General features: G+C 36.5%; 2 protein-coding genes across 7 annotated transcripts; one reads left to right on the forward strand and one right to left on the reverse strand.

Moving 5' to 3' along the window:
* LOC103438274 (transmembrane 9 superfamily member 3-like) lies at window positions 1–26484 on the reverse strand. 5 transcript variants are annotated; one of them, XM_070824235.1, is made up of 11 exons: window positions 26408–26484; window positions 26237–26308; window positions 24502–24683; window positions 21832–22007; window positions 3169–3344; window positions 2661–2701; window positions 1972–2554; window positions 1746–1883; window positions 1504–1660; window positions 924–1408; window positions 1–468 (listed from the first exon to the last, which is right to left on the reverse strand). In XM_070824235.1, exons 3-11 carry the CDS (start codon window positions 24533–24535, stop codon window positions 249–251), a joined length of 2010 nt encoding a protein of 669 aa, XP_070680336.1. In that variant the 5' UTR covers window positions 24536–24683; window positions 26237–26308; window positions 26408–26484; the 3' UTR covers window positions 1–248. The 5 variants fall into 5 exon arrangements, with proteins under 5 accessions (XP_070680336.1, XP_070680337.1, XP_070680338.1 ...); XM_070824236.1 differs by lacking the exons at window positions 2661–2701; window positions 3169–3344 and adding exons at window positions 21665–21705; window positions 22205–22344; XM_070824237.1 differs by lacking the exons at window positions 2661–2701; window positions 3169–3344 and adding an exon at window positions 21665–21705.
* On the forward strand, window positions 9079–16456 carry LOC103420426 (uncharacterized). Of its 2 annotated transcripts, none has more exons than XM_029104118.2 (9): window positions 9079–9259; window positions 9777–9821; window positions 10028–11401; window positions 11695–13045; window positions 13524–13803; window positions 14183–14290; window positions 14379–14657; window positions 15561–15704; window positions 15873–16456. In XM_029104118.2, the coding sequence occupies exons 3-9, from the start codon at window positions 10045–10047 to the stop codon at window positions 16059–16061; spliced, it is 3708 nt and encodes a 1235-aa protein (XP_028959951.1). In that variant the 5' UTR covers window positions 9079–9259; window positions 9777–9821; window positions 10028–10044; the 3' UTR covers window positions 16062–16456. The 2 variants fall into 2 exon arrangements, with proteins under 2 accessions (XP_028959951.1, XP_028959952.1); XM_029104119.2 differs by having other exon boundaries at window positions 11707–13045.
* Window positions 26485–26593: the final 109 nt, after the last annotated feature.

A 26593-nucleotide genomic window follows, 5' to 3' on the forward strand; every position in this document is an offset into this window, starting at 1 on the left:
TGAGGAGAGAATATATTTAAAGAATGTATTGCAAAAAGATTCAAATGTAGTGATACAAACTTGTCACTGTGAATATAGTCGCCCAAATTGTGATCTAACATATTGCTCCGGATGCATACATATGTCATGACTACAGCTTTAGTACACGAGGCACTTACAAAATTAATTTGACCAAACTTCTCTACAAAGGTGCCTGTGCGTCGAAAAACACGAGAAACCACGTCCGATGATTCTTGGGGAACAGGCTACTATTCACACTTGATGGACCGGTATATGTGACGGACAAAGAGCAAAGCTGCACGGAAGCCTACAGTCCCCAGCATGAGGAAGAAACCGTAGCAGATGCATGCCATGTAACCAAAGAAGAATGATGTTTGCATGAATCCTGACATATCCGAGCGTGCGTAGTAGTAATACAAACAATAGGCATAGATAAATAGTCCAGTAGACCCACCACAGAGGAAAGACCTGTAACGAAACCAACAATACATCAGTCGCGGTATGTCTTACGTCTTCTGAAGTTAAAACTGGTTTACAAATTGACATATAAATGTAACATTTTCAAACTAAACTTAATCAGATATTATGGAACACATAATACTAAGACCACACTAATGATCAACCAATGCACTGCGGACACTAAAATTAATTAAAAAAAAAACACATGAAGACTACCGAAATTCCTGAAAACCAAATGCCTGGAAAATCCTGCAGCTTTTCTTTTAACTTTGTGCATCCTTAACTTTAAATTCTGAAGCCACTAGTTATTTAATGGATTCGACAGCAGTTAACAAAGGAGAGCCAGTAGCAGCAAACATATGACTTGAATTTTTTCGTTCTTTGGAACGCATACACAAGAATAAAAGGCATAGTAACTTGCATACCCTAACCAAATTAGAATGCACCGATAATAAGCTACTTACCTCCACCACCACTCATGGTCCTCGGCAGCAAGTTGGAAATATGTCAATGCCACAGTAATGAAAGCAGTAACGATCAGAAGAATGATAAACACAATAAACAAGATGCTGTAAATGGTGTAAATCCTGTGACCCCATACACTGGCAAATATGTAGTACAGTTCAATGTATATAGCACTGAAAGGCAGAAAACCGGCCATTGCCATTTGAGGGATTGTTGCCCGGTACCAAGGTAAAGGTGGAATCTCTCTGGGATATTTAGTGGTGCGAACAGGGGCTTGGAACTCAGCTTTGCTGTTCTTCCCAGCAATCCCACCTAACACCAGTAAAGGTGATGTTACAAGTGTCCATATCAGAACTATAACCACAATTGTGCCGAATGGAAGGGCAGCAGTGGCCGTATAAGCAATTGCAACAGTATTCAAAAAGCAGAATGTGAGGAACAGAGGTCCACAGAAGAGGCAACCCGTCAACAATAGATTCCTAACCTGTCATACCAGAAAGTTTGAACCTTTAATTATTAAAACATCAACTTCAATCAATAATACCAAATCCATAGCAGGGATAATCTATCAGTACACACCCAGTTTGATCCCTCTAGCTGACAATAAAATGACGTAGCAGTATAGCCCGCAATTCCTGAAGTGAGTGCATAAATGACAACCAGAGCAGTAAATAAAGCCCCTCGGTTGTATGGATAAAACACACCAACAAGTGCGAGTATGAAAATGAACACCGTACTGCATGGAATGGAAAAAACATGAGAAGCTTTGTAAACAAAGAGGTGGTGGTGCTACACCTATAGCTGGATAAATGAGCGCTTACAGAGTAAATAGTTGGGTTCCTGAACCTAGAGCTGCTGCAAACAGGGACTTGTATTTGGGGAACCTAAATACATCTCCGTGGATGTATTTCCATCCAGTCTCTTCCTGGTCTTCAGCTGCTTCTTCATCATGGGCATATCTTTTATACAGAAAAAGAAACGTAAATGTAAGAACGGGTGAACCGGCACACATAAAACAGGGGCAAAAGGATTACCAAATATGCTTACTTGACAAAATCATTCTTAAGTACTCGCATGAGAATTGTAGCAAGAAACCCGGTCAAGAGGAGAACTGTCACGCATGAATTTATAATTGAGAACCAATGGATCTCCAAATGATGAGGCAAGGATGAGGACTGAGAATACTTATCCATCCTCTTATCGAAAGGAGTGGTTGTTTCCTTCCACTCCACAGTATACATGAATTCAACATCAACTTCTCTATCCTTTGTAAGGTCAACCAGTGCATTTGGATCTGTTCGAACATTCACTTCAATCACGCGGTCCTTGTTATAATAGAGATCAAAATGAATGTGCTTATAAAGGTAGGTCTTGTACTCGCTCGGGTCTTTGCCTTCCTTGTCAACCTTCCCTATGAAACCCCAAATGGGCAAGTCATCATAATACATCTGGAAGTAATAGTCCTTGTTGACAGCAGATCTGAACCGGGCTACTTCTTCCTTTGTGAGTGATTTCTTGCAAGCTACTTCGGTATCTTTATGCCTTAGGAACTCAAGTTTGTAAGGGGCACTGACTAAACGATCTCCATTCAATACTTCACCAAGAGCTTCCCTTTTCTCTTTCACCGCATCTGCAATTAGGATCCAAATAATTAGGTAAATTCAATTCATCGGAGAACATGAACACGTATTGTGAAGGAAGTAAATATGAAAGGAACGAATCGATTTGATACAAACCTCGTGAGCAGAATGGGAGATCAAAGTATCGGTACGTTTCACTGGAAGCACCCAAAAAAAACAAAAAGAACAAAAATTTAGACCATCAGGAACACCAAATTTCCACCACAATCAAACTAACATACAATTTATTATCTAGTTTAGCAAAAACAGAGTTAAGCTTCGAAGAACAATACACATGCAATTTCGACGAAAACGAAAACACAGGTTGACTAAAGAACTTGATGGCAAATGACTAAGAACCCAAATCAAATCTTTCAAAAACAGATCAAGCTCGGATATTTACACATAGCCAATGAAAATTCAATTTCCAAATCACAATGTCTAGCTTATACCAGCTGAACCAGAACTTGTAAATCATGCAAATTTTCTCAGTAACCAAACAAATGGGTGGGAATAAACCCAGATCCATAACAATTAACAGTGAAATGAACAAACCCAGAAGCTGAATGGAGCTAAGAAAGCATGGAACTTTGAGATCGAGCAGGGTGGAGTGTTGGGGTTTTACCTGGGGTTGTGAAACGGGCCGACCTTGTTGGCATACAGAGGGACAAAATCTCCTTCCTTGTACCGATGATCCGACCCGTCGGACCTGACTAGATCCGCACCGGAAAGAATTAGCAAGGCGACGATGCAGTGTACTCCCACCGCCATGGTCTTCCTCATTCTCTCTCTCTCTAATCTCTGGAGAGAAAAGACAACCACGTTCAGTATATACATATATATATTTGATTTGATTTCCTGGGTCTGGTTTGGGTCATTGGCTTATATATTTATTTGGGGTTTAATTAAATATTAATATTAATATTGTCATTTAATTAAATAAAAACTAACGAAAAATTCAAAAAAAAAATTAGTTTTAATAAAAAATGATAAACAAATGTGTGGTAAATAGTATCAGAAAAAGGTAAAAATGTGATTTTTCGTTAAAAATAAACAGTACCGGAAGTGTTTTGTTAATACACCCTTTAATTAAATGTGTTAAGCTTATAGACTTGGAATTTTTTTCTATGTTGTATGTTTATTTACTAAAAAATTAGAAGGCAGAGAATTAATAATCACACACTATTTTGTACATTTAATATGTGTACAAAATTTAATTTATTTATTCAATTCGATAACTATAAATAAAAAAGAATATACAAAAAAAATAACCATAAAAAACACGTTTTTAATATTATAATTTGTAATCAAATGCTTGAAAATTATGAAACATATCAATTGGGGGCTTGTGGTGGCAAGGTTGTCTTTGACATGAAATTAAGATAATGTAAATTTTTCTTTTGTATCTTTTATGATTTATGAATTCTCTCATTTAAAGAACGTATTTGTAATAAACATGTTTGTGTTGATTTTTTTTCTTGCACACACAAAATCAAGAAAATTTTCACTTCCACAACGTAATTAGTAATTCAATACTTAAAAAATTATGTAATTAGTGGCGTGGTGGTCATGACCTTCAACTTCAACTTAGTGTAATAATATGGATAGGAACAAAATTATAAACTCAATTGAATTGAAATTATTAAATCACATTACCAGTAAATAAACATTTTATTAATATTCAAACAAAATAATTATTAGTTAATGTGGAAATAATTTGTTTTGTTTTAATGTGAAACAAAAAAGAGGCGAACAAAGGTGACGGAGACGGAGTGCCTCACCACGTCATGAGATGTTTGATGCCTTACTGACGTTTTGGTACCTACGTTATGCCGTAGGGTGCGTCTCACGCTTCTAGGAGTGGGCACTTAGAACCGAAAACCGAAGCCGAAACACGAACCAAATCGAACCACACCGAACGGTTTGGTTTTGCGGTTTTGGAACGGTTTCGGTTTTGAAACCGAACCGCAACATAGAAAACGGTTTGGTTTCGGTTTTGGCTTTTGAAAACCGCACCGAAACCGAACTGCACCGCAAATATTAATAAACATTTAATTAAATGTCCATATTAAATTTCATGTTTTAATTGGTTGTTTGTTAGAATCCATGCACTTAGTATGGACACAACCACACTAGAATATCATCATTCATCACTTTCTTTCGTTCATTAACTTGAAGGACCTTTGTTATTTTATAACATCACACACACACATATATGTACAAGGGTGGACTAATCTTGTTATCAAGAGTCAAACAATGATCTAATGAAGTCCACTCATTTGAAGCATCATATCACATATTATAGTATGAAAGTTTCGTTCATGTTTAATGAATTCAAAGTTATTCAACTTGTTTTATGTTATACCTTGTACGGGACACCCTTTGTTGCACAAACATATTTTAACATCACAACTGCATGCAACATGCTAATTGTTTATATAACAAATGTCTTTTTCCTATTGCTACTGGGAAATGCTTATTAATATGTTAAATTGCAAATTTACATTTTTTCTTAAAAATCAAACTGAAACCGTTTGAAACCGCACCGAATCGAACCAAACGGTTTGGTTTCATTTCGGTTTTGGCTTCAAAACCATACCGAACCAAACCGCAAAAAACTTTGGTTTCGGTTTTGGTTTCACTCAAAACTGCACCGAACCAAACCATGCCCACCCCTACACGCTTTTTTTTTAATTTAATTTCTTCGTTCTTTCTCTGTCTACGTGGTGGCACGTGATTGGGGGGCTTTGCGGGAGTGAGGAATCTGGTGGTTTGGTAGTCAACGCCTTGGGATGATTCCTTGGCTTCCTCCCTCCCTATTCGGATCTGAATTCCCCACTTGGGCACGTAGCAATGTGGGTCCACTTTCTAGCAATTTAGCGTTGATCACAAAAATAACGCTACATGAGAAAGTTTCTATTATGACCAAAATCCGGGTGCATCACGTGTTTTTATATAATGGTGGAAAATTTTATTTTTTAAGTTATTAAATTTTTAACATACATATCTCATAATTTGTAGTAACACGTGATATATCATCATGTGTTCTTGTCACATTGAAAAGTCTCTCACACTACACTCCAGGCCTAACGAAGGATTATGAGCTCACATTTCTTCCAACGTTGGAGGGCCCAATTTTGTCTGAAGGGAAAATGAGAAGCCTAAATTCCTTTCAAATTGTACTTTAGGTAATTCCGTGTACATTGGAGGCCGCACAACAAATTAAGAGCCAAAATGGATGGAATGCATGATGTACTCATATTGTGTCTCAAATAATTGAAATAGGGTCACCTACAACCATCAGGGGATGGTTCAGTGGTTGGAGAATAATTTCAAACTTGCATTTTACACGACACGTTCTAAGTTTGATTTCTAACACTAGTGAATCACATAACGGTGACCCGAGATAGACTAAAATTATAATTTTAATACTCCTAGGAGATACCAAACCATAGTGGCACACCCTGACCCGGAATGTCCACTGGGACTCCAAATTGAGCTGTGCTGACCAACACCGGGAAGGTGACGAAGCCATAAGTATAATGATGTGGAAAATGTGAATAAATTTAAACCTAAAAGTACCTAAAGACAAGAGTGCGATGTGAGCGAGGATGAACTCATTTCACACGTGACATCAGAGCATAAGTAAAGTACAGTAGTGTGGATAAGGATCATACCCTCATAAGTAACCACCTATACTGAGATTTGCCAAGAATCCTTGTCGATACGAACTTTTAGCAACTAAAAACTGGATGGGCGCAAAAACAAGAGTGAGTGGGCCTGAAAATAAAGTTTTTAATAAAAACCTTTTGAAAACGTTATAACCTCTTGCTGTAAAACCCGTATAATTTCCCAAAAAATAATAATACATAGGTATATAGAAATCATGCTCGAGAGTAGTGAAAACCAAGTATATGCCATGTCAAGTATGCAATGAAACAAGTAAGACAAGTAAAATAAATCAATGTAAAATGATATGCCAGGCGGAGTCACATAATGTGACCTGTACGGCTGAACCTATAGCTCATTAACCAATTCTTGCACACGAGTTATAACCACCTAATGTTGTCTATATGACATGCTGGGTGTAAATAAATACGCTTAAGTGCTACGATCACGTGAAGGCTGTGCGAAGTATCGCAAGTCACATACGAATTGGAACCACCTAATGTGGTCTGTACGACAGACTGTCACCTATTTTGGATCCAAGGTGAGCATACAGTGCGGAAGGTGAACAATCACATGAAGGTTGGCCCTAGCCTCGGGTGGAGTACTAACACCAGGGTGCAGTATAATAAGCACTAAATGCATCTAAACATAACCATACACATTGCAATCATTATCATCTATCTGTACTCACATGAATCTTACCTAGGCGTCCACAACATCATGCAATAATAAGCATATCTATACTAATGTATATACTAAAATATAATGCAATTGACATGACATTTAAAAACGTAAATCCATTTAAAACAATTTTTTGGGAAAATAGAAAACATATATACGTATATATAGAAAACCAAAAGCCCAGTCACTTGGAGTATGCGTTACAACTCCCTAGCACAAATATCAAGGCGTCACGAACGATCGGCGCCTAGAACAATTATCAAATCATGTCTTAGAATTCTTATCAATAGAACATATAACTTACGTATCCTATTCGGGAAGATCCGTACGTCGGATTCCCAATCTGTAAGTTTCTAATATCCTCAAATATTATGTATTATAATGTATCAAAGTTGGGTGATGATTAAACGGTTGAATCGTCGATTTATAGAATTATCAAGTAACACACCTTAATCAAACTAGATTCACAATACTCAAATCACATCATATGGATATCAAATATGAAATCAGGATATCAATTTAGTGTAAAAATAGCATCGGTGGCCCACTGGCCACGCGTCACCACAAGTGGCGGTCAGCTGTCATGACTTACCGGAAAATTCAACTATTTCTAAAAATTACCAAATTTTATAAGAATGAATATCTCAATGAGTGGAGCAACTTTCATACCTATGACTAAGGCCAATTTGGCCGGCAAAAGCCTCAATTTCATGAAAACCCGCTGGAAACCCTTAAAATTGGGTAGTTGTTGATTTTCCACCAAAACGAACTCCGACGCCTTCGCCAAAGCTTGGGCTTTGCTCCTGGGGTTGAGAGGAGTCTTTTAGTGTTGATCATCGACGGTGAAACTCGCCGGAGTCACCAGAAAAAAGGTTAAAACTGCAGGATGCCCCCGTGGGTTTGTGGCTTCAATTTGTGAATTTGGGTAAGAAATTTGGGAATCTAACACTACAAAGATGTAAGGCTCATCAAGGGCTTTCCATGGACACCAAGATCACCCAAAACAGGGTTTGTACGAAGGAGATATGAGAGGATCAAGTTGGCAGGTCAGGTGGAGAAACCGGGTTTGGTCGGTTCTCTCCTTCTCCCTTCCCTCATTTCCCCTTTCTCTATTCTCTAATTGGTCACCGCTCATCTCTTCTTTTCTAATTAGTCCGGTCCCTCCCTCATTTCTCTCCTTTATACTCCATCTCCACTGCCCATCCTTTATGCCCTTAAATATGGGCCACACATGACTTTCTAGATTAAGCTAAAAAAGTCTAGAGCTTTCTAGAAATAATTAATTTACTAAAATGCCCCGACTTTAAACATTAATATCTCCTTCGTTATAACTCCAAATTGCGTTCGGTTTGCATCCACGCGTTTGTAGCAATGAGTACTACGAGGATATGCCAAGAAAATGAGTCTGACATGAAATGACAAGGCAATCAACAAGAGTCAACGCATTTGCCTCAAAGGGCATTTTCGTAAATTCACTTATTAAAATTATATAAACCGTAAAAATTAGGAACGGGTCATTACAATAGACAACTTAGATACTGCCGTATAAATACTATGCATTCAAAATTACTATTATTATTTAGTAATTCAAAATACTTTTTTTTTCTTTTTCAAAATAGTTATTACCCACTTTTTTTTCTCTTTCATGTAATTCACTAGGAAGTTTTGTATGAATTTACTATAATTATTTTATTGTTTGTTTGATAATTATACTTTTAACAATAGCTCATTAAATTGTGTTTAAAATTATTGAAAACGCTTTTAAAATAACTTAAAGTGTTTTAAAATGACTACTTGCAAATCTTAAACAAAAAACACTTTTAATCATTTTAAAAATACTTTCAAACAATTTGTGTCTTCCTCTATAACCCACCATATTCTAAAAAAAAAAAAGGACTATTTAGTGGCTTCGTTATTGCAGTTCACCATTCCGGCGGTTGGAAAGACTCACAAAAGCATTTTAGCCTCCCCTGATCACTATTTTGCGATTTACTAACAACAAAAATCTAACCCTCTACTATATATAAATTAGTATAAAATTCTTATTCTTAATAATTTATGCAACAAAAATTTATATGACAAAAGTTGTATTTTGTTATCAAATGATCGCATAAGAAAAATAACAATAAACGAGAATAGTGACATATTAATACTTTTTATGGTCATAAAAATGAGAGTAGTGAGTGGAATATATTCAAGTTATTCCCATGAGCATCAAAATCTAAAACTAAACGAAGCTTTTGGTATTTGGACCACCTCCACCTCGATTCAGGAGACTACGCCTCCCTCCTCCCAAAAGCCTACAAAGACGAGAAACAAAAGAAGCAGCGGCGCCGGCAGCAACCGGTCACTCCCATTCCCACCAGGTGCCTTTCTTCTCTTCCTCCGCCGCTCTCTTATTTATCCAACAACCGTTTCTTTTTTCTAATTGCAAGTTTCAACCTTTTTTTGTCCCCTTCTCCGATGCCCAGAAATCATTTTCCCCCAAAAAATCACGGGTTTAAATTAAAAATCAGATCTTGATTTTCTCTGGCCGAGAAATAGTCTAGTGTTTTGTTGCAACGGCTATGAAAGTTTCGTGGGATTTGAATCCCACCCCGCGAACTTGTAAATCTGTTGGGATTTTAAGGGTTTGTAAATTTTGATTTGTGGGATTTGGGAATCGCAGTCTGCCTGTAAATGCCGGATCCACGTTGAGAATGCGCGGTTACGGGATGGAAAATCGTGCCTGTACTCTCATGTGATGCATTTTTACAACTTGGGTTTTGAATTTTTTCTGGGAAAAGTTAAATTGTTTTGCTTTGTTTGGTTGCTCGGAAAATGTGGGAGAAAGGAAAAGAATTTTTTTGATATTCTGAATGTTCCATTTTTTTCATTGTTCAGGACAGTAGAAGACAAAATGGCACCAGTCGTTGAGCTTAATACAAGGTAACTTCTTAACTTTATTTGGAAGGAAGGAATGTCAAGTTCGTTTCCTTCATTTAATTTTTAGAAAATCTGTTATGTTTTTTCACTTTCTTAGCAAAGTGGGGCAAACTGGAAGATGGGTTTTTGAACTTTTGTTTAGGATGAGCTTTTGTTAATGGTGTGTTCTCAGGATTGGTGGGTGCTTGTTTTTTGATGCATGCTTGTAGGTTTTAGGAGGCTGAAAATGGCCGACTCAAAGTCCGTTGACGTTATTCTGGACTTTCTGCGGAAGAATAGGTTTTCAAGGGCAGAGGCAGCTCTTCGAAGTGAGCTTGGTAATCGTCCTGATTTGAATGGTTTCCTTCAGAAGCTTACTTTTGAGGATAAGGATTCTAGTCATTCGTCGGAAGCTGAAAACAGGGACAAGCTAGTGGTGGAAAATCAAGGCTTGGGATCTCGGAATGGTGATGAAGTTTCTCAGGAACTTATAGTGAAAGAGATTGAGTGTGGAACTGGTAGAAATGGGTCTGAAAGCAAATGGAAAAATGCTACTTCTATTGGGGAGTGGAATAAATCAGTTGATGTGGCTGGGACAAATCACAAGAGCTTTGCATTCTCTAAAGGTTTAGAGGAGACCGTGCTTGATTTATATTCTTGGCAGTCCAGTCCGAGCAATGGACCCGCAGAACCTTATCAAAGTGATGGTGGTGGTATTATCAGCAACTTCCCAGAGCCTCAAATATCCCAGCAATCAAAGAATCATACAACTGAAGTTCCCAATTCAGGTAAAGCCATTTTGAAATATGGAGAAGAGATCAGCTTTTCTGGTGAAAAGAAAACCTCATGGTCTGGAAGTACTAGCAAACCTAGTGTGGAATTCAAGTATGACAGAACCCAAACAAGCGAACCTAAGGAACTTGACCGACAACTTAAGACGAGTACCGCGTTCTTCAAAGAAAATGCAGAAGAGTTTTGCTTTTCTGGTGAAAAGAAAACCTCTTGGTCTGGAAGTACTAGCAAACCTAGTGTGGAATTCAAGTATGACAGAACCCAAACAAGTGAACCTAAGGAACTTGACCAACAACTTAAGACGAGTACCACATTCTTCAAAGAAAATGCAGCAGAGAATCCTTGGCCAAGAATCGAAGAACCAACAAATCCACCTTCAGAGATGTGGAAAGATTGTTCTGTCAAGACCGTGTTTCCTTTCTCCAAGGGTGATGTGTTAACGAGTTATGATAGTGCTTCTGGTTCTGACAAAAAAGAAGGAAAGAGAAAAAATGAGTTGACTGATATTAGGGCAACAATAAAGGAGCAGGTTGATGAGGTGGGAAGAGCTTTATACTTAAGCCAGTCACAAGGGAGTTCTGAGCAAAAGACCATTAGTAATTTAATTTTTCCTATTTTGTCTGAGAATCAAAAGGAAGAGTTCCCTAGGCTGCCACCAGTCAAACTCAAGTCAGAGGACAAACCATTGAATGTTAATTGGGAGGAAAAGTTTGAGCGAGACGGACCTGGCCCAAAACTCAGCTCTGCTGACAATGCTCTTCTTATTGGGTCATATTTGGATGTACCTATTGGACAAGAAATCAACTCTTCAGGTTAGTTGTTGATACTCTTTGTTTTGTTTTAAGTAGCTATTGTAGTCGTCAGTTTATTTTTATTTTCTAGGCTTTCAAGACTTAAAATCATTGCAGACCTTTTCATTCTTATATGCTTGGAAGCTCTCTTCCTCAATGGTCATTTGTACTCATTCCTTTGTTTGCTTAGATAAGTAGAGTTTGTATTGACCATTCCTCAAATTTTTGGATTTCTGAAGTTGTTCAGAGTCAAATTTCTTGTCACATTGTCTTGGTTGTTTTGATATCTCTAGTCTTTAATTTCTTCTTTAAAGATTATGGTTCAGGTGGAAAAAGACCTGTAGGAGGCAGTTGGCTGTCTGTAAGTCAGGGGATCACAGAGGACGCATCTGATCTGGTTTCTGGTTTTGCTACCGTTGGTGATGGATTGAGTGAAACGATTGACTACCCCTATTGGGACTCTGATGAATATGATGATGATGATGATGTTGGATACATGAGACAACCTATTGAAGATGAGGCATGGTTTCTGGCCCATGAAATTGATTATCCTAGTGACAATGAAAAGGGAACAGGTCATGGGAGTGTTCCAGATCCACAGGAAAGGGGCCCAACCAAAGAGGAGGATGATGATCAATCTTTTGCTGAGGAGGATTCTTATTTATCTGGTGAGCGATACTTTCAAGCGAAAAATGTTGAACCAATTATAACTTCAGATGATCCTATGGGATTATCAGTGACTGAATTGTATGGGAGAACCGATGAGAATGATCTGATAGCTCAATATGATGGACAGTTGATGGATGAAGAGGAGCTTAATTTAATGCGTTCAGAACCTGTCTGGCAGGGCTTTGTCACTCAGACCAATGAACTCATCATGTTAGGGGATGGGAAAGATGTGAATGAGAATGGAAGGCCATGTCTGGAAGAGGTTTGTGTGGATGACGACCAGCTTGGTTCAGTAAGATCAATAGGTGTGGGAATCAATAGCGAAGCTGCTGATATCGGCAGTGAAGTACGGGAAAGTTTGATTGGAGGCAGTAGTGAAGGGGATCTAGAATACTTTCAGGACCATGATGTAGGAATTGGTGGGCCACGGAAGAATCATCAGGACTCAGATAAGAAACATATTGATAGACTTGAGAAGGACAAGAAGAAAACTAGTAAACATGAGGCAAATAAATATACAGTTGAGAACAATGATGGTGCTTTTAGACAGAAGAAAATTCATTCAGAAGGGGGATTTTCATTCCCCCCACCACTGAGAGATGGGCAATTGGTGCAGGCAAGCTCTAGTAAACCTTTATGGTCGAACAACTGCAATGCTGTTGTAACTGAAGAACCTGATGATGATAAAATGCTTGCTTCGTGGAGGGAGAAAAGTAACGAGTCCTCACCTAGAATGAGTTCTAGGGATGAAAATAATGCTAATGCTGTTAGATCCACAAACTCGACTCCCTCAACGCTCTCTAATTATGCTTATGCTGAAAGAGAGCATGCCAAGCAAGAAGAAGATGAGAAAATTGCTGCTGTTAGGGAGGAAGATAGGGGGGCATCACTTGAGGATGAAGAGGCGGCTGCTGTGCAAGAGCAAGTAAGGCAAATAAAGGCTCAAGAGGAAGAGTTTGAGACCTTCAACCTCAAGATTGTGCACAGGAAAAACAGGCACGTCTTCACCTATTCACCAGTCTCAAATGTAAATTAATTGATCATGGTTCATTACAGGAGAATTGTGTTTCGGGTGTTGGATTTTTCTGTTTAAACCAATAATACATTTTAAAAAGCTCTGGAAACTTTTGAAACTGTAGCATTAGACCTTTCTTCAAGAAAGAAGAATAATACCTTAATTACTCCCGTCTATCTGTCTCTCTCTCTCTCTCTCTGCCTGTCTGTCTGTCTGTCTCTCTCTCTCTCTCTGTTTCCTTTATTTTTCTTTTCTGTACAACATAAACAACATCATGACAACACAATCCGCCTAAACTTGAAACAGCTTTCTTGTGTGATTTCCTTTGTTGAGACATGTACTCTTGTGATGGACCTTAGTCTTTCTGCTTTTGCTGATGTGAAGCTCTTCATTGCTATCTATTTTATCATTGGCTACTTAACTTGATTCTGACTTGAACCCCATGTTTTTGTTCTGCAGAACTGGCTTTGAGGAGGACAAAAATTTTCATGTTGTTTTGAATTCTGTGTTAGCTGGCCGCTATCATGTCACCGAATATCTTGGATCAGCTGCATTCAGCAAAGCTATTCAAGCTCATGATCTACATACAGGCATGGATGTATGTGTGAAAATTATAAAGAACAACAAAGACTTCTTTGATCAGAGCCTTGATGAGATAAAGCTTCTCAAATACGTCAATAAGCATGATCCTGGTGACAAGTACCACATTCTTCGTTTGTACGATTACTTCTACTATCGAGTAAGTAAATGCACAGTTTGATATTTACTTTATCTTATTTGGTAGCTTTTATAAAACTTTGAGATAAATAATTGTTTCATATGTGCACATTTATTTGCTAGATTTGTATGACTTGTCTTTCATTGTCTTGTGTACCTGGGACTCCTATGCTTGGGGGCAGTGCCTTTATGTTAGCATGGGGAGGGAAAAACTTGAAATTGTTGTATATCTATTCTGTGGTTAATTATGTTAAGATTGAGAATCCTTTGGGGGCAGGTTTTTTACAGTCATTTGTATTCCCATCTTGCGCCTCCTGTTAGTGCATTGGTCTTGTTTGTGCATTTATAAGTTACATATTTGTCTCAATGAATGTTAATTAGAATTTGACTTTGTGTGGTAGGAACATTTGTTAATAGTATGTGAACTTCTCAAAGCAAACTTGTATGAATTTCATAAGTTTAATCGGGAGTCAGGAGGGGAGGTCTACTTCACAATGCCACGACTGCAGGTTTGTTTGGTCCCATTTTCTATTTGACAACCGTTTAGTTTTTTTTTCTTTTTATGCTGGTGGTTTAAATTTATTGAACATTATGCAGTCAATTACGATTCAGTGTCTAGAAGCGCTTCAGTTTTTGCATGGCCTTGGCATGATACATTGTGACTTGAAACCTGAGAATATACTGGTAAAAAGCTACAGTAGATGTGAGGTCAAAGTCATTGATCTTGGGAGTAGTTGCTTTGAGACGGATCATCTCTGCTCCTATGTTCAGTCCAGATCCTATCGTGCTCCTGAGGTTATCTTGGGACTTCCATATGATAAGAAGATAGATATATGGTCACTTGGCTGCATCTTGGCCGAACTTTGTACTGGCAATGTAAGTGCTATGCATCCTTGTATGCTTATCATTAGATTTTTAATTTTCTAATGTACTTATTACAAACAAGGTAACTAAATATTGACTTTTTTGCTATAAGCAAAATATTCAGTTATCGGGTACTTGAGATCTGTTAATATCCTAATGTTAAGCTCTAACCTGACTGGTAGTTGAAGTAAATCTCAGCTCTGTAAGAATACTGACTTATTTACGTGTTTGTGGCTGTCTGTGTACATAGAGTCATGATTATTATTGTTATCATTCTGTATGATGTCTCTGGTAAGTTCTGTGGTTCATCCGTAAATCCATTCGAATTTCTAGTAGATGCGGAGATGAAAACCTTAACATGGATTCATGAGATAAATGACAAAGCAAAACAAGTGTTTTTTTCACATATTGTTGTGCAGACTTGTCTACTCACTGATGTTGCTATGAATTTTTGTTGTGTTACGAACGCTTTGATGCCTATAAAATCAATTAAAAGAACTAAGAAAATTATACCTGAACCACATGCAAGAAATGGTGTATAACATTGTGTCAGTATATCTGATTCGGTTCTTCATTCAGAGCTTCAGCTATACATAGAATAAAGTACATATACTGAACAGAAATCTTTCTTAGTACAAGTATATGTAAAAGCCCTATAGATAAACAATGTTATAGTTCACTTCTCATGGGAAAAAGTACATACTATCCGAGTGGCTGGCCGAAAGCATTTAAAACTGTCATTTAGACAAATCAAGTGTAGGCAATAGTGTATAATATTTAGTTGTCATTATTTTTTGGCAACGAGGATTAGGGATGTGTGATTTTATTGCCATTTGAAACTACTACAACTTTTCTGGAAAGTAAACAAAATCATGATAATGGTGCTAAATGTTGAAATGAACTTACTTTGTGTAGGTACTCTTCCAGAATGATTCACCTGCAACTTTACTTGCACGGGTGATGGGAATCATTTCCCCTATTGATCAAGGCATGCTAGCGAAAGGGCGTGATACATACAAATACTTCACAAAAAATCACATGCTTTATGAACGGAATCAGGTAAGCCATACAGATTTACTCCATTTCATAAATCTTCGTAAATTCACGAACCTGCTTTCCCCAATTCTGTAGGGTAGTGTATGTACAAACACTGGTAACTAGTTTACAAGGTATTCATGTATTTATTTATCTATCTCGTAAACAATGCTATTCTCCTCTGTTCTTCAGGAAACTAACAGACTGGAATACCTGATACCAAAGAAGACATCCTTGAGGCACAGGCTTCCAATGGGGGACCAAGGCTTCATTGACTTCATTGCTCATCTGCTTGAGATAAACCCGAAGAAGCGCCCTTCTGCATCTGACGCTCTGAAGCACCCGTGGCTATCATATCCTTATGAACCTATATCATCTTGAACGCTCCCACGGTCTGAAATTCTCTTGGGAAAGACAACATAGTGCAGTTGCGCTTGCAATTTGGAGTTCTGGGCGTCTTAACTTATGAAGGGGCCAACAGTTGATTCCTCAATGGAACTAGTTATTTATATGGATAGATTTCGGCCCTTCACGTTGCTGCACGGTGCTTTGAAAGGTGTGTTTGGTTTTTGTTGGAAATACCTTTCGTTCCTCCCCCCACCAAAGTTGTATTCCAAAATTAGCTGTAATCCAAGAATGTAATTTTGCACGCACTGTATTCTATAGGTTCTTTCTTCGCTTTGTTTGGTCCGGTGGAGGCAGAGGATCATCTTGAAATCTTCTTGTACATGATTGTGTGATATTCTTTTAGGTAATTTAGTAGTTATCTTGTGAAATACTCACTGTCCAGTTTTGCTTTAGCCTTGCCACGCTACCGCTGCTTTGTATAAGTTTTGATCCGTATGGCTTTGTTTTCAGTTTTCAGTTTTGGTTATGATAGTTTGTTGTAATGTTAGGAGAAATAAAAGAAAATTGTACAAAAATAATTCAAAATTTTTGGGGTGGCACTTGCTGGCTGCCACGAAGTCACACGGTGACTTTCTGCTACCCGAAGAATTTGAATCAATTTGTACATTTTTGTTAATTTTTCTTTTACTTCTCTTACCACAACAAAAAATTATCATATTTATGCTCTTCAAAATATATTTTTCTGTGCAAAATCTATTATAATTCATAATTAGGCACTTGTAATCAACGGTTTAAAACCTAAATTTAAAGATATTTATCCTCTTTTTTGGTTAATTTTTCTTTTATCTAAATCAAAACTACATATTAATAGAACCATCTTTGTCAACAATAAGAGGGTGAAAGACTATTTAACAAAACAAAATTTTGCTATTTATTGTTTAAGCCTTACGTGCTTGTGATTTTAATATCTCTAATTAAAAAAAAAATATATATATATATAGACTAAATATACATTTTAACATCTCTATATTTTCACATATTTTTTTTACATTTCAACTTAAATATTCTACTAAATATAAACTTGTTGCTCGATAAATCGTAAATCTGCTTCCAAATACATTATAAAAATTTCCTTAATGCTCAAGGAAAATATTTCAAGAAAATAAAAAATTTGCATTTTTTAAAGAAAAACGTGGACTAACACTTACGGTTTTTAGTCGGTTTTGCAAATTCATACATAAATCACCGTTCAATCTATTTATTTTCACCTTCGCCTCACTGTAAAGTTTTGAAAATAAGGGAGACTTTCCGTTGAGATTCTTGAGTATAGATCACCATTTGGCAATGCTCTAGGCCTCAGTAATATGTTTTTCAATTTTTTTTGTAGTTTTTGACCCAAATATTCGACTAAATATACATTTGTTGCTCAATAAACTATAAATCTGCTTCCAAATTTCTCAAACAGTTTAACTTAATTCTTAGGTAAAATATTTTGCGAAAATAAAAAGTTTGCATTTTTGTCAAAAAAATATGGGTGTTAGGCGGGCTCGATGCACGTAAAACAAGGTGGACTCAGCTCACGCAGAACGAGGTAAACCATGGCACACAAAGAACGTAAATATGATAGTTTGTTGTAATGGTAAGAGAAATGAAAGAAAAATGTGCAAAAATGATTCAAAATTCTTAGGGGTGGCAAAAAGTTTGAATCATTTTTGTTAATTTTTCTTTTATTTCTCATTCCACCACAACAAACTATCATATTCATACTCTTCAAAATATACTTTTCTGTGCAAAATCTATTATAATTCGTATTTAAACACTAGTAATTAACAATTTCAAACCTAAATTTAAAGATATTTGAACAATACTTTTCTGTGCAAAATCTATTATAATTTGTATTTAAACACTTGTAATCAACGATTTAAAACTTAAATTTAAAAATATTTGAACCTTTTTTTTTGTTAATTTTTCTTTTATCTATATATAAACTACATATTAATAGAACACTCTTTGTCAACCAAAAGAGGGTTAAATACTATTTAACCAAACAAATTTTTTATATTTGTTGTTTAAGCCTCACCTACAAGTGATTTTGACATCTCTATTTTTAATAAAAAAGTATAAACTAAATATACATTTTAACTTCTCTATATTTTCACTTATTTTTTTTACTTTTCGGCTTAAATATTTTACTAATATACACTTGTTGCTCAATAAATCGTAAATCCGCTTTCAAATACATTATAAAGATTTCCTTAACACTCATAGAAAATATTTCGAGAAAATAAAAAATTTATATTTTTTACAAAAAAACGTGGATTAACACTCACTATTTTATGTCGGTTTCACAAAAATGTGGACTGATAGCCATACTTTTTAGTCAATTTTGAAAACTCGTACAAAAATTATCATTATCTCTATTTGTTTTCACCTTCCTCTAACCATGATGTTTTTAAAATTAGTTAAGGCTTTCTGTTTATATTCTTGTGGGTGTAACCGTTTTGGCATTATTTTGGATATCACTACTATTTTCTTCACTTATTTTTAATTTGAAATTTAAATATTTTATTAAAAGTACTGTTGTGGCATAATAAACCGTAAAATCAATTCCAAATGCCTTACAAACTTTCACTTAATGCTCAAGAAAATCATATTGCAAAAAATAAAGGATTTGTATTTTTCACAACATATGTAAGTTTATACACACTCACGATTTTTAATCAGTTTGTAAACTCTTGCTATAATCATTAAATATGGCTGTTTTTGCCTTACCGTAACATTTTTAAATTAATTTAAGGCTTTCTCGTTACATTCTTGAGGGTGTAAACCCATTGTTAGCAATGGAGACACATGGCACAGTTATGGAGGAGGATAAAGGTCGCATTTGATTAGGAGAAGTGAGCAAAACGGATTCTTACTAGGGTAATGTTAGAGAAGCAAAATTTGTAAATTAAATGACATAAAAATTGATAATTGAATTATTGATAAACGTGCTAATTTTTTATTGATGACATATCATTTAATTTTGTATATTTTATTTACAAAATTTAGTCTTTCTAACATTACCTTGAAAAAGATACTGCAACTAATAATATTGGCTCATTGTGTTTAGTCACAACATTTTTTTTTTGAATAATACTAGAGAGATCAAATTTGTATACAAAATTTACAAACTAAACTATGTGTCACCAATAAAAATAAGCACGTTTACCAACGTTTAAGTAATAAACAAATCAACTTTTATGTTATTTAGTTTACAAATTTAGTCCCTAACTCTAAGTAACATTAGCTTTTTTTTTTTTTTTTTAAGAATGAGAATCCTCTCCGGATCCTCCAATCGTGTCCGTTGATCATACATCATACAATCAGTTTTCATCAGGTACTAATCATATTTAATTTTAAATAAAAAAATTTACAATGATTTTTAACCGCACGATATAACGGATATGTTTGGAAGATTTTCAAAATTCTCATAAGATCCAGAGAGGTAGGATCCGGAGAGGATCCTCGTTCATAGGAGTCAATCCCAGACCCCAACGCTTTACTGTAAAATATGGTGATATATGATAAAAAAATAAAATAAACAAAAGAGTGTTGCAAAGTTGAATTAAGTCTACCAAATCAAAATATCCCGGCATGGCGATGGCACCATACCGCTTTAATTCTTCTTGCAAGAGAAATGGAATGAAGCACTTACATAGACTAGAATTTATTTAGTTTCATAGTGAACATGGCGGTTGACCATCAAACTCGGCAAACTTTTTATTGGTTACTGAAGATATAAAAAAGAAATATGCCACCGAGTATCATCTGTAGCTTGTGAGTACTGCATTCCTTGCCTCCTGAACGAGAAGGGGGTGGAGGAGAAGGGGGTGGAGGAGAAGGGGGTGTTTGTCGCGCGGCTCTCACGGCTGGACAGGACGTTGCTCGGCAAGGCATTCCATCGAGACAATTCTCTCTCACGCTGACGAAACAGTTTGAAAGAAAAACATATAGCCTTTTAGGAAACGTTACGTTAAAGATAATGGAACCAACAGATTTCTAGCAACATCAGATCAAATAAAGAACTGAAACATATGAAGTGGGTCGAGAAACGTTTCGCTTACTCCAAAGTAAGGTTTTTGTTGTTTAAAAGAGAGGTAGGTATGGATCCAGTGAGTCTGTTCCTTGACAAATTCCTGAGAAGAAATTGAAAAACAAAAGACAGGTGTTATCAAATTCCTGAGAAGAAATTGCTAGCTACTACGGTTGTTTAAATCATTAAATCATGAAACTCACAGTAGTTTTAGATTAGGCAAGGAGCCAAGGAAATCCGGAATAGTTCCATACATGCAGTTGTTGTGAAAATCACTACAAATCGAAAGAGAGAAATTCATTAGAATCTTGAAAATTAATTATTAGATCAATGCAACTGTTTACGGAACATTTGAATATATAATTACATACAACTCACATTTTCTGCAGCTCATCCATGGACCTAATGGCGCCCGGAAATTGGCCAGTCAAGCGTCGGCTGCTGAGATTCCTGTTTGTTTTTTTCATTTTCGACATGATCAGAAGTTCAATTATATGTATACAAGTAACTGCATATGTATTGATCAAAACTGTTTCATTTCGACATGTTAAAACTTGGATCTTACCTGATAAACTATACATTTCGAAAAATTGAGTAGTAATGAAACAAAGAGAGATGGAGAAAAGTTTATATACACACTACTTACAATGATGTTACAAGACGACCGGTAGGAAGATTACTACAGTTATACCAGTCCCCGTTACGTTTACACCAGTTACCGTCAGAAGGATCACCTTTCAAGCGTTTTAGTCCTTCTTGCACTAGTTCTTTTAGCAGTTCAGCTAGCTTTTTCGCTGAATCAATTATGACGCACAAAAGTATTATATACCAGATGAAATAATGAATGTCGAAGATACAAATACACGTGTTAATTGATTAAATGAAATGGGATTAAGGAGTAGAAAAATAATTAACCATATTCAAGGTTTGGGAGTAGACGCCGAGTGGTAGTATATAATTCATAGGCATCGACGAGAGGAGGCAAGGATGAGGACTGAGCATACTTATCCATCCTCTTATCGAAAGGAGTGGTTGTTTCCTTCCACTCCACAGTATACATGAATTCAACATCAACTTCTTTATCCTCTGAAAGGTCAGCCAGTGCATTTGGATCTGTTCGAACATTGACTTCAATCACGCGGTCCTTGTTATAATAGAGATCAAAATGAATGTGCTTATAAAGGTAGGTCTTGTACTCGCTCGGGGGGTCTTTGCCTTCCTTGTCAACCTTCCCTATGAAACCCCAAATGGGCAAGTCATCATAATACATCTGGAAGTAATAGTCCTTGTTGACAGCAGATCTGAACCGGCCTACTTCTTCCTTTGTGAGTGTTTTCTTGCAAGCTACTTCGGGATCTTTATGCCTTAGGAACTCAAGTTTGTAAGGAGCACTGACTAAACGATCCCCATTCAATACTTCACCAAGAGCTTCCCCCTTCTCTGTCACCGCATCTGCAATTAGGATCCAAATAATTAGGTAAATTCAATTCGTCGGAGAACATGAACACGTATTGTGAAGGAAGTAAATATGAAAGAAACGAATCGATTTGTTGATACAAACCTGGTGAGCAGAATGGGAGATCAAAGTATCCGTACGCTTCACTGGAAGCACCCCAAAAAAACAAAAAACAAAAAGAACAAAAATTTAGACAATCAGGAACACCAAATTTCCACCACAATCAAACTAACATACAATTTATTATCTGGGGTGGAGTGCTGGGGTTTTACCTGGGGTTGTGAAACGGGCCAACCTTGTTGGCATACAGAGGGACAAAATCTCCTTCCTTGTACCGATGATCCGACCCGTCGGACCTGACTAGATCCGCACCGGACAGAATTAGCAAGGCGATGATGCAATGTACTCCCACCGCCATGGTCTTCCCCATTCTCTCTCTCTCTAATCTCTGGAGAGACAAGACAACCACGTTCAGTATATCTTATCTATCTACATACCTATCTTATATATATATAAAGCCAATGGAAAAGTGCACAGTGCAAAACAGTCCACATATTTCTGGAGAGACAAGACAACCACGTTCAGTATATTTTATATATATAAAACCCAGTGGAATGGCACTGTTCATCATGTGAGAGAGCACACCGTTTACCAACAGTGAAAGGACGGAACCGCCTTTGGTTTCTGCTTGGGTCCCGTACCGTTCACACTTTGCTACAATCAAAAATCCGTTTTGTCCTCTGTCTCTCGTCAGAATGTACTGCCCTCTGTGCTACATTCGAAGCCTATGAAAAAACAACCAAAAGAAAAAATGCGAAGACCCATTCCTCGAACAGAGATAATAAATGCGAAGATCCATTCCTCAAAAAGATAGAGGACAAGAGGGATGCCACAGTTGCGTGATGGAAGCAACGAAGGGCCATTCGAAAAAGAGATAATAAATGTGATGTTGGGGGGGGGTGGGGAAGCAATGTTCATCTTGTGTTCTTGGTTTTTTAAACTCACATGCAGCATTTGTGGGGCAGAAAAGATGAAACAATAATTGAAAAACTGACGGGATGGACAAAAAAAATATTTAAAAAATAAGAGTTAAACCAGGCCACATGTTTGTGGCACAGCAAACAATAAAAAATTATAAAAAAATTGAATACATGCAAAAACAATTATTAACAATTGTGAGAAGCCGTGATTTTTTTTTAAAAAAATTTTAACGAAAAATTTGCGATACTGTTCATTTTAACGAAAAACCACATTTTTACACTAAAAGTCAATCATGATACTATTCACTTTATCTTTTATTTTATCTTTATTATTAAAACTCAAAGTTTCCAAACTTTTTTCATTAGTTTTTTTTTTTTTTACTGTTATTCTAACTCAAACTCTAGGTTGGCCTGCTGTCTCTCATTACTTTGCCTCTGGTTATTTTATTTTATTGGTTTTGCTCTGTTTTTCAAATTTGCAGTATTATTTTGAGGACGGATATAATTTGGTCAAATTCATCATGCTGGTGTAACAAGCAGGCCTATTTGTTAATCTCCAGATTGGCCCTTATGTTTGCGCTAAATGGAACCTCAGGTAATTATTTTTGTTAAGAATATTTTTTTGTGTTTTTCTGTTTCTGAAACAAAGGATTCCAGTTTGGCCGAAATATGTCTCCGGAATCGCTTTTTAAAGGACAATGAGCCTTTCAAGTTAGGATATTATAAATCTTCCGTTACTCCAATGCAATTTAATTTTTTTAATAAATAATTTTAAAGCTAACTTTAACTGGTCGGGTTTTCTTAGTAATTTATGTGAAACAATGTTAGAATTGCTTTTAGGTGATGGAAAAAACTTTTTAGTCATTTTATAAGCAAATCTCAAACATGACGCCAATCTTTTAACTTAATAATCTATTTGTTACTAACTTTTTCCTTCTTCATTCAATCATGTAGAAAGAAAGATGCGATCCAAGCTACCGTCCAAGAAATAGATTATAATTTATTGACGATATGTGCTTATCAACAGTTTTTAAACATTTTAAAGAAATCTTACAAAGCTAATTGGCAAATTGCAAGATATTTTGAAATACAATACTGTAGTACAACCTTTGAAAAAAAAAAGGTTGCCAATGAAAGATTTGAGACCAATAGTTAAATTTGTATTGAAAATATGAGGTACAAAGTATAATAAAGCATTTATAAAAGGACGATTACCCTTTTTTTTAATACATTTTTAAAGATCTTATAAATCTTTTCCTACATCCATGCATTTGTTTCTCAGTTCACAATTCAGCAGAATGAGAGTATATTTATGTTTGCAATAAGACGTGAATTCTAACCTTTATTCATATTTGCAGGCTAAGAGTTGTGGTAGAAGAGTTTATTGTGGTTAGCTTAGAGTAATATGTGAGATTAGCAATTTGAAGAGTACTTTCTCCTCGTATGTTTGCTTTGACATTTGTAAATCGTAATTTTTATTTATCTCTTCATGGCGTACTTAAATTTTTAGATCAGTATATGTATTTGTTTTTGACATTTCTTATTATATGTATTAGAAAACTGACCGAAGAAAGTTTCCAATTTTATTATCTAGTCTAGCAAAAACAGAGTTAAGCTTCGAAGAACAATACACATGCAATTTCAACGAAAACAAAACACAGGTTGACTAAAGAACTTGATGGCAAATGACTAAGAACCCAAATCAAATCTTTCAAAAACAGATCAAGCTCTGATATTTACGCATAGCCAATGAAAATTCAATTTCCAAATCACAATGTCTAGCTTATACGAGTTGAACCAGAACTTGTAAAGCATGCAAATTTTCTCAGTAACCAAACAAATGGGTGGGAATAAACTCAGATACATAACGATTAACAGTGAAATGAACAAACCCAGAAGCTGAACTGAGCTAAGAAAGCATGGAACTTTGAGATCGAGCAGGGTGGAGTGCTGGGGTTTTACCTGGGGTTGTGAAACGGGCCGACCTTGTTGGCATACAGAGGGACAAAATCTCCTTCCTTGTACCGATGATCCGACCCGTCGGACCTGACTAGATCCGCACCGGACAGAATTTGCAAGGCGATGATGCAATGTACTCCCACCGCCATGGTCTTCCCCATTCTCTCTCTTTCTCTCCCTAATCTCTGGAGAGACAAGACAACCACGTTCAGTATATCTTATCTATCTATATATATATATATATATACACACACATGTATATGTATATGTATCTTCTATATCTTATATTAAAAAATTTACAATGATTTTTAACTGCACAATATACGATAAACGGATCTAATTGAAGGATTTCCAAAATTCTCATAAGATCCAGAGAGGTAGGATCCGGAGAGGATCCTCGTTCATAGGAGTCAATCCCAGACCCCAACGCTTTAATGTAAAATATGGTGATATATGATAAAAAAAATAAAATAAACAGAAGAGTGTTGCAAAGTTGAATTAGTCTACCAAATCACAATATCCCGGCATGGCGATGGCACCATACCGCTTTAATTCTTCTTGCAAGAGAAATGGAATGAAGCACCTATACAAACTACAATTTATTTAGTTTCATAGTGAGCATGGCGGTTGACTATCAAACTAGGCAAACTTTTTAATAGGTACCGAACATATAAAAAAGAATTATGCCACCGAGTATCATCTGTAGCTTGTCAGTACCGCATTCCTTGCCTCCTGAAGGAGAAGGGGGTAGTAGCCCTGCATTCTCGGTCACGCTGACGAAACAGTTTGAAAAAAAAACGCCTCGTTTGGCACACCGTATAGAGCACCGGTTGTTTGGTGCCCTCCTGTATTAAATAGTCACCGGATTAATTTAGTCAGTCTGCCTATTTAGTAGGGTATACACCTGCATAATAAACCCTTCCAAAAGGAGTGGATTATTAGTCTGGTTCCCTTCCCTCTCTTTCGCACTTCGTTCTCCAAGACACCTCCTCTCACCGACGTTGTTCTCCCCGTCTTCGTTCTTGTCGGCACCGCAAACACCTATGACCGCCACGTCCTCCTCTGCTACAAGAGCCCCGAGGCCTAGCCGTAGCGCGTCGAAGGCTCTGAGTCCTAGCCATCACACATCTTCCTTTGGGCTTCTTCTACAACTGGGGAGAGATTCTTGACTGAAATTGTAAGGGAAGAAGAAGAAGGAAGAGGGCGGGACGGATTTTGGGGTTGCGGCGGAGAGATCTGGGGAACAAAAGAGATGATTTCATTTCTTCTGCAATTGGGTCTTGCAAAGAAACATGGAGTATTTGCAGAGGTTCTTGACTGAAATTGCAGGGGAAGAAGAAGAAGAAGGGAGAGAGGGAGGGAGTTTGGGGGGTGCGGCGGAGAGATGGGGAACAAAAATGATGATTTTTTTTTTTAAATTTTAATTTTATTTTATTTTATTTAAATAAAGGAATATTTTGTTTGAATTCCTCATATCCGGTATAATACCAAACACACTATAAATAATACGGTTATTAATCCGATACTGCACCAAACGCCCGACTAATTTAGTTAGTACTATCTGGTGGCTATTTATCCTATCTGATAGAAATAAACAGTACAGTTCGAGCTGCCAAACAAGGCCATAGCCTTTTAGGAAACGTTACGTTAAAGATAATGGAACTAACAGATTTCTAGAAACATCAAATCAAATAAAGAACTGAAACATATGAAGTAGGTCGAGAAACGTTTCACTTACTCTAACGTAAGGTTTTCGTTATTTGAAAGAGAGGTAGGTGTGGATCCAGTGAGTCTGTTCCCTGACAAATCCCTGAGAAGAATTTGAAAAACAAAAGACAGGTGTTATCGAATCCGGCCCTATAGTGCTAGCTACTACGGTTGTTTAAATCATTTAAATCATGAAACTCACAGTAGTTCTAGATTAGGTAAGGAGCCAAGGAAATCCGGAATAGGTCCATTCAAGCTGTTGTTGTGAAAATCACTATAAATCGAAAGAGAGAAATTCATTAGAATCTTAAAAATTAATTATTAGATCAATGCAATTGTTTACGGAACATTTGAATATATAATTACATACAACTCACATTTCCAGCAG

This window comes from Malus domestica, chromosome 06, assembly GCF_042453785.1.
Source record: "Malus domestica chromosome 06, GDT2T_hap1".
NCBI lineage: Eukaryota > Viridiplantae > Streptophyta > Magnoliopsida > Rosales > Rosaceae > Malus > Malus domestica.

Excerpts from the sequence above, each read along its gene's own strand:
- LOC103420426 (XM_029104118.2), top strand. The coding sequence starts at position 10,045 with ATGGCCGACTCAAAGTCCGTTGACGTTATTCTGGACTTTCTGCGGAAG. Across the intron at positions 13,046-13,523 it reads ATTGTGCACAGGAAAAACAG|AACTGGCTTTGAGGAGGACA; the intron begins GCACGTCTTCAC and ends TTTGTTCTGCAG. Across the intron at positions 14,658-15,560 it reads CCGAACTTTGTACTGGCAAT|GTACTCTTCCAGAATGATTC; the intron begins GTAAGTGCTATG and ends TACTTTGTGTAG.
- LOC103438274 (XM_070824235.1), bottom strand. The coding sequence starts at position 24,535 with ATGCCAACAAGGTCGGCCCGTTTCACAACCCCAG. Across the intron at positions 2,555-2,660 it reads TCTCCCATTCTGCTCACGAG|ATGCGGTGAAAGAGAAAAGG; the intron begins GTTTGTATCAAA and ends TCCTAATTGCAG. Across the intron at positions 1,884-1,971 it reads CTTAAGAATGATTTTGTCAA|ATATGCCCATGATGAAGAAG; the intron begins GTAAGCATATTT and ends TCTGTATAAAAG.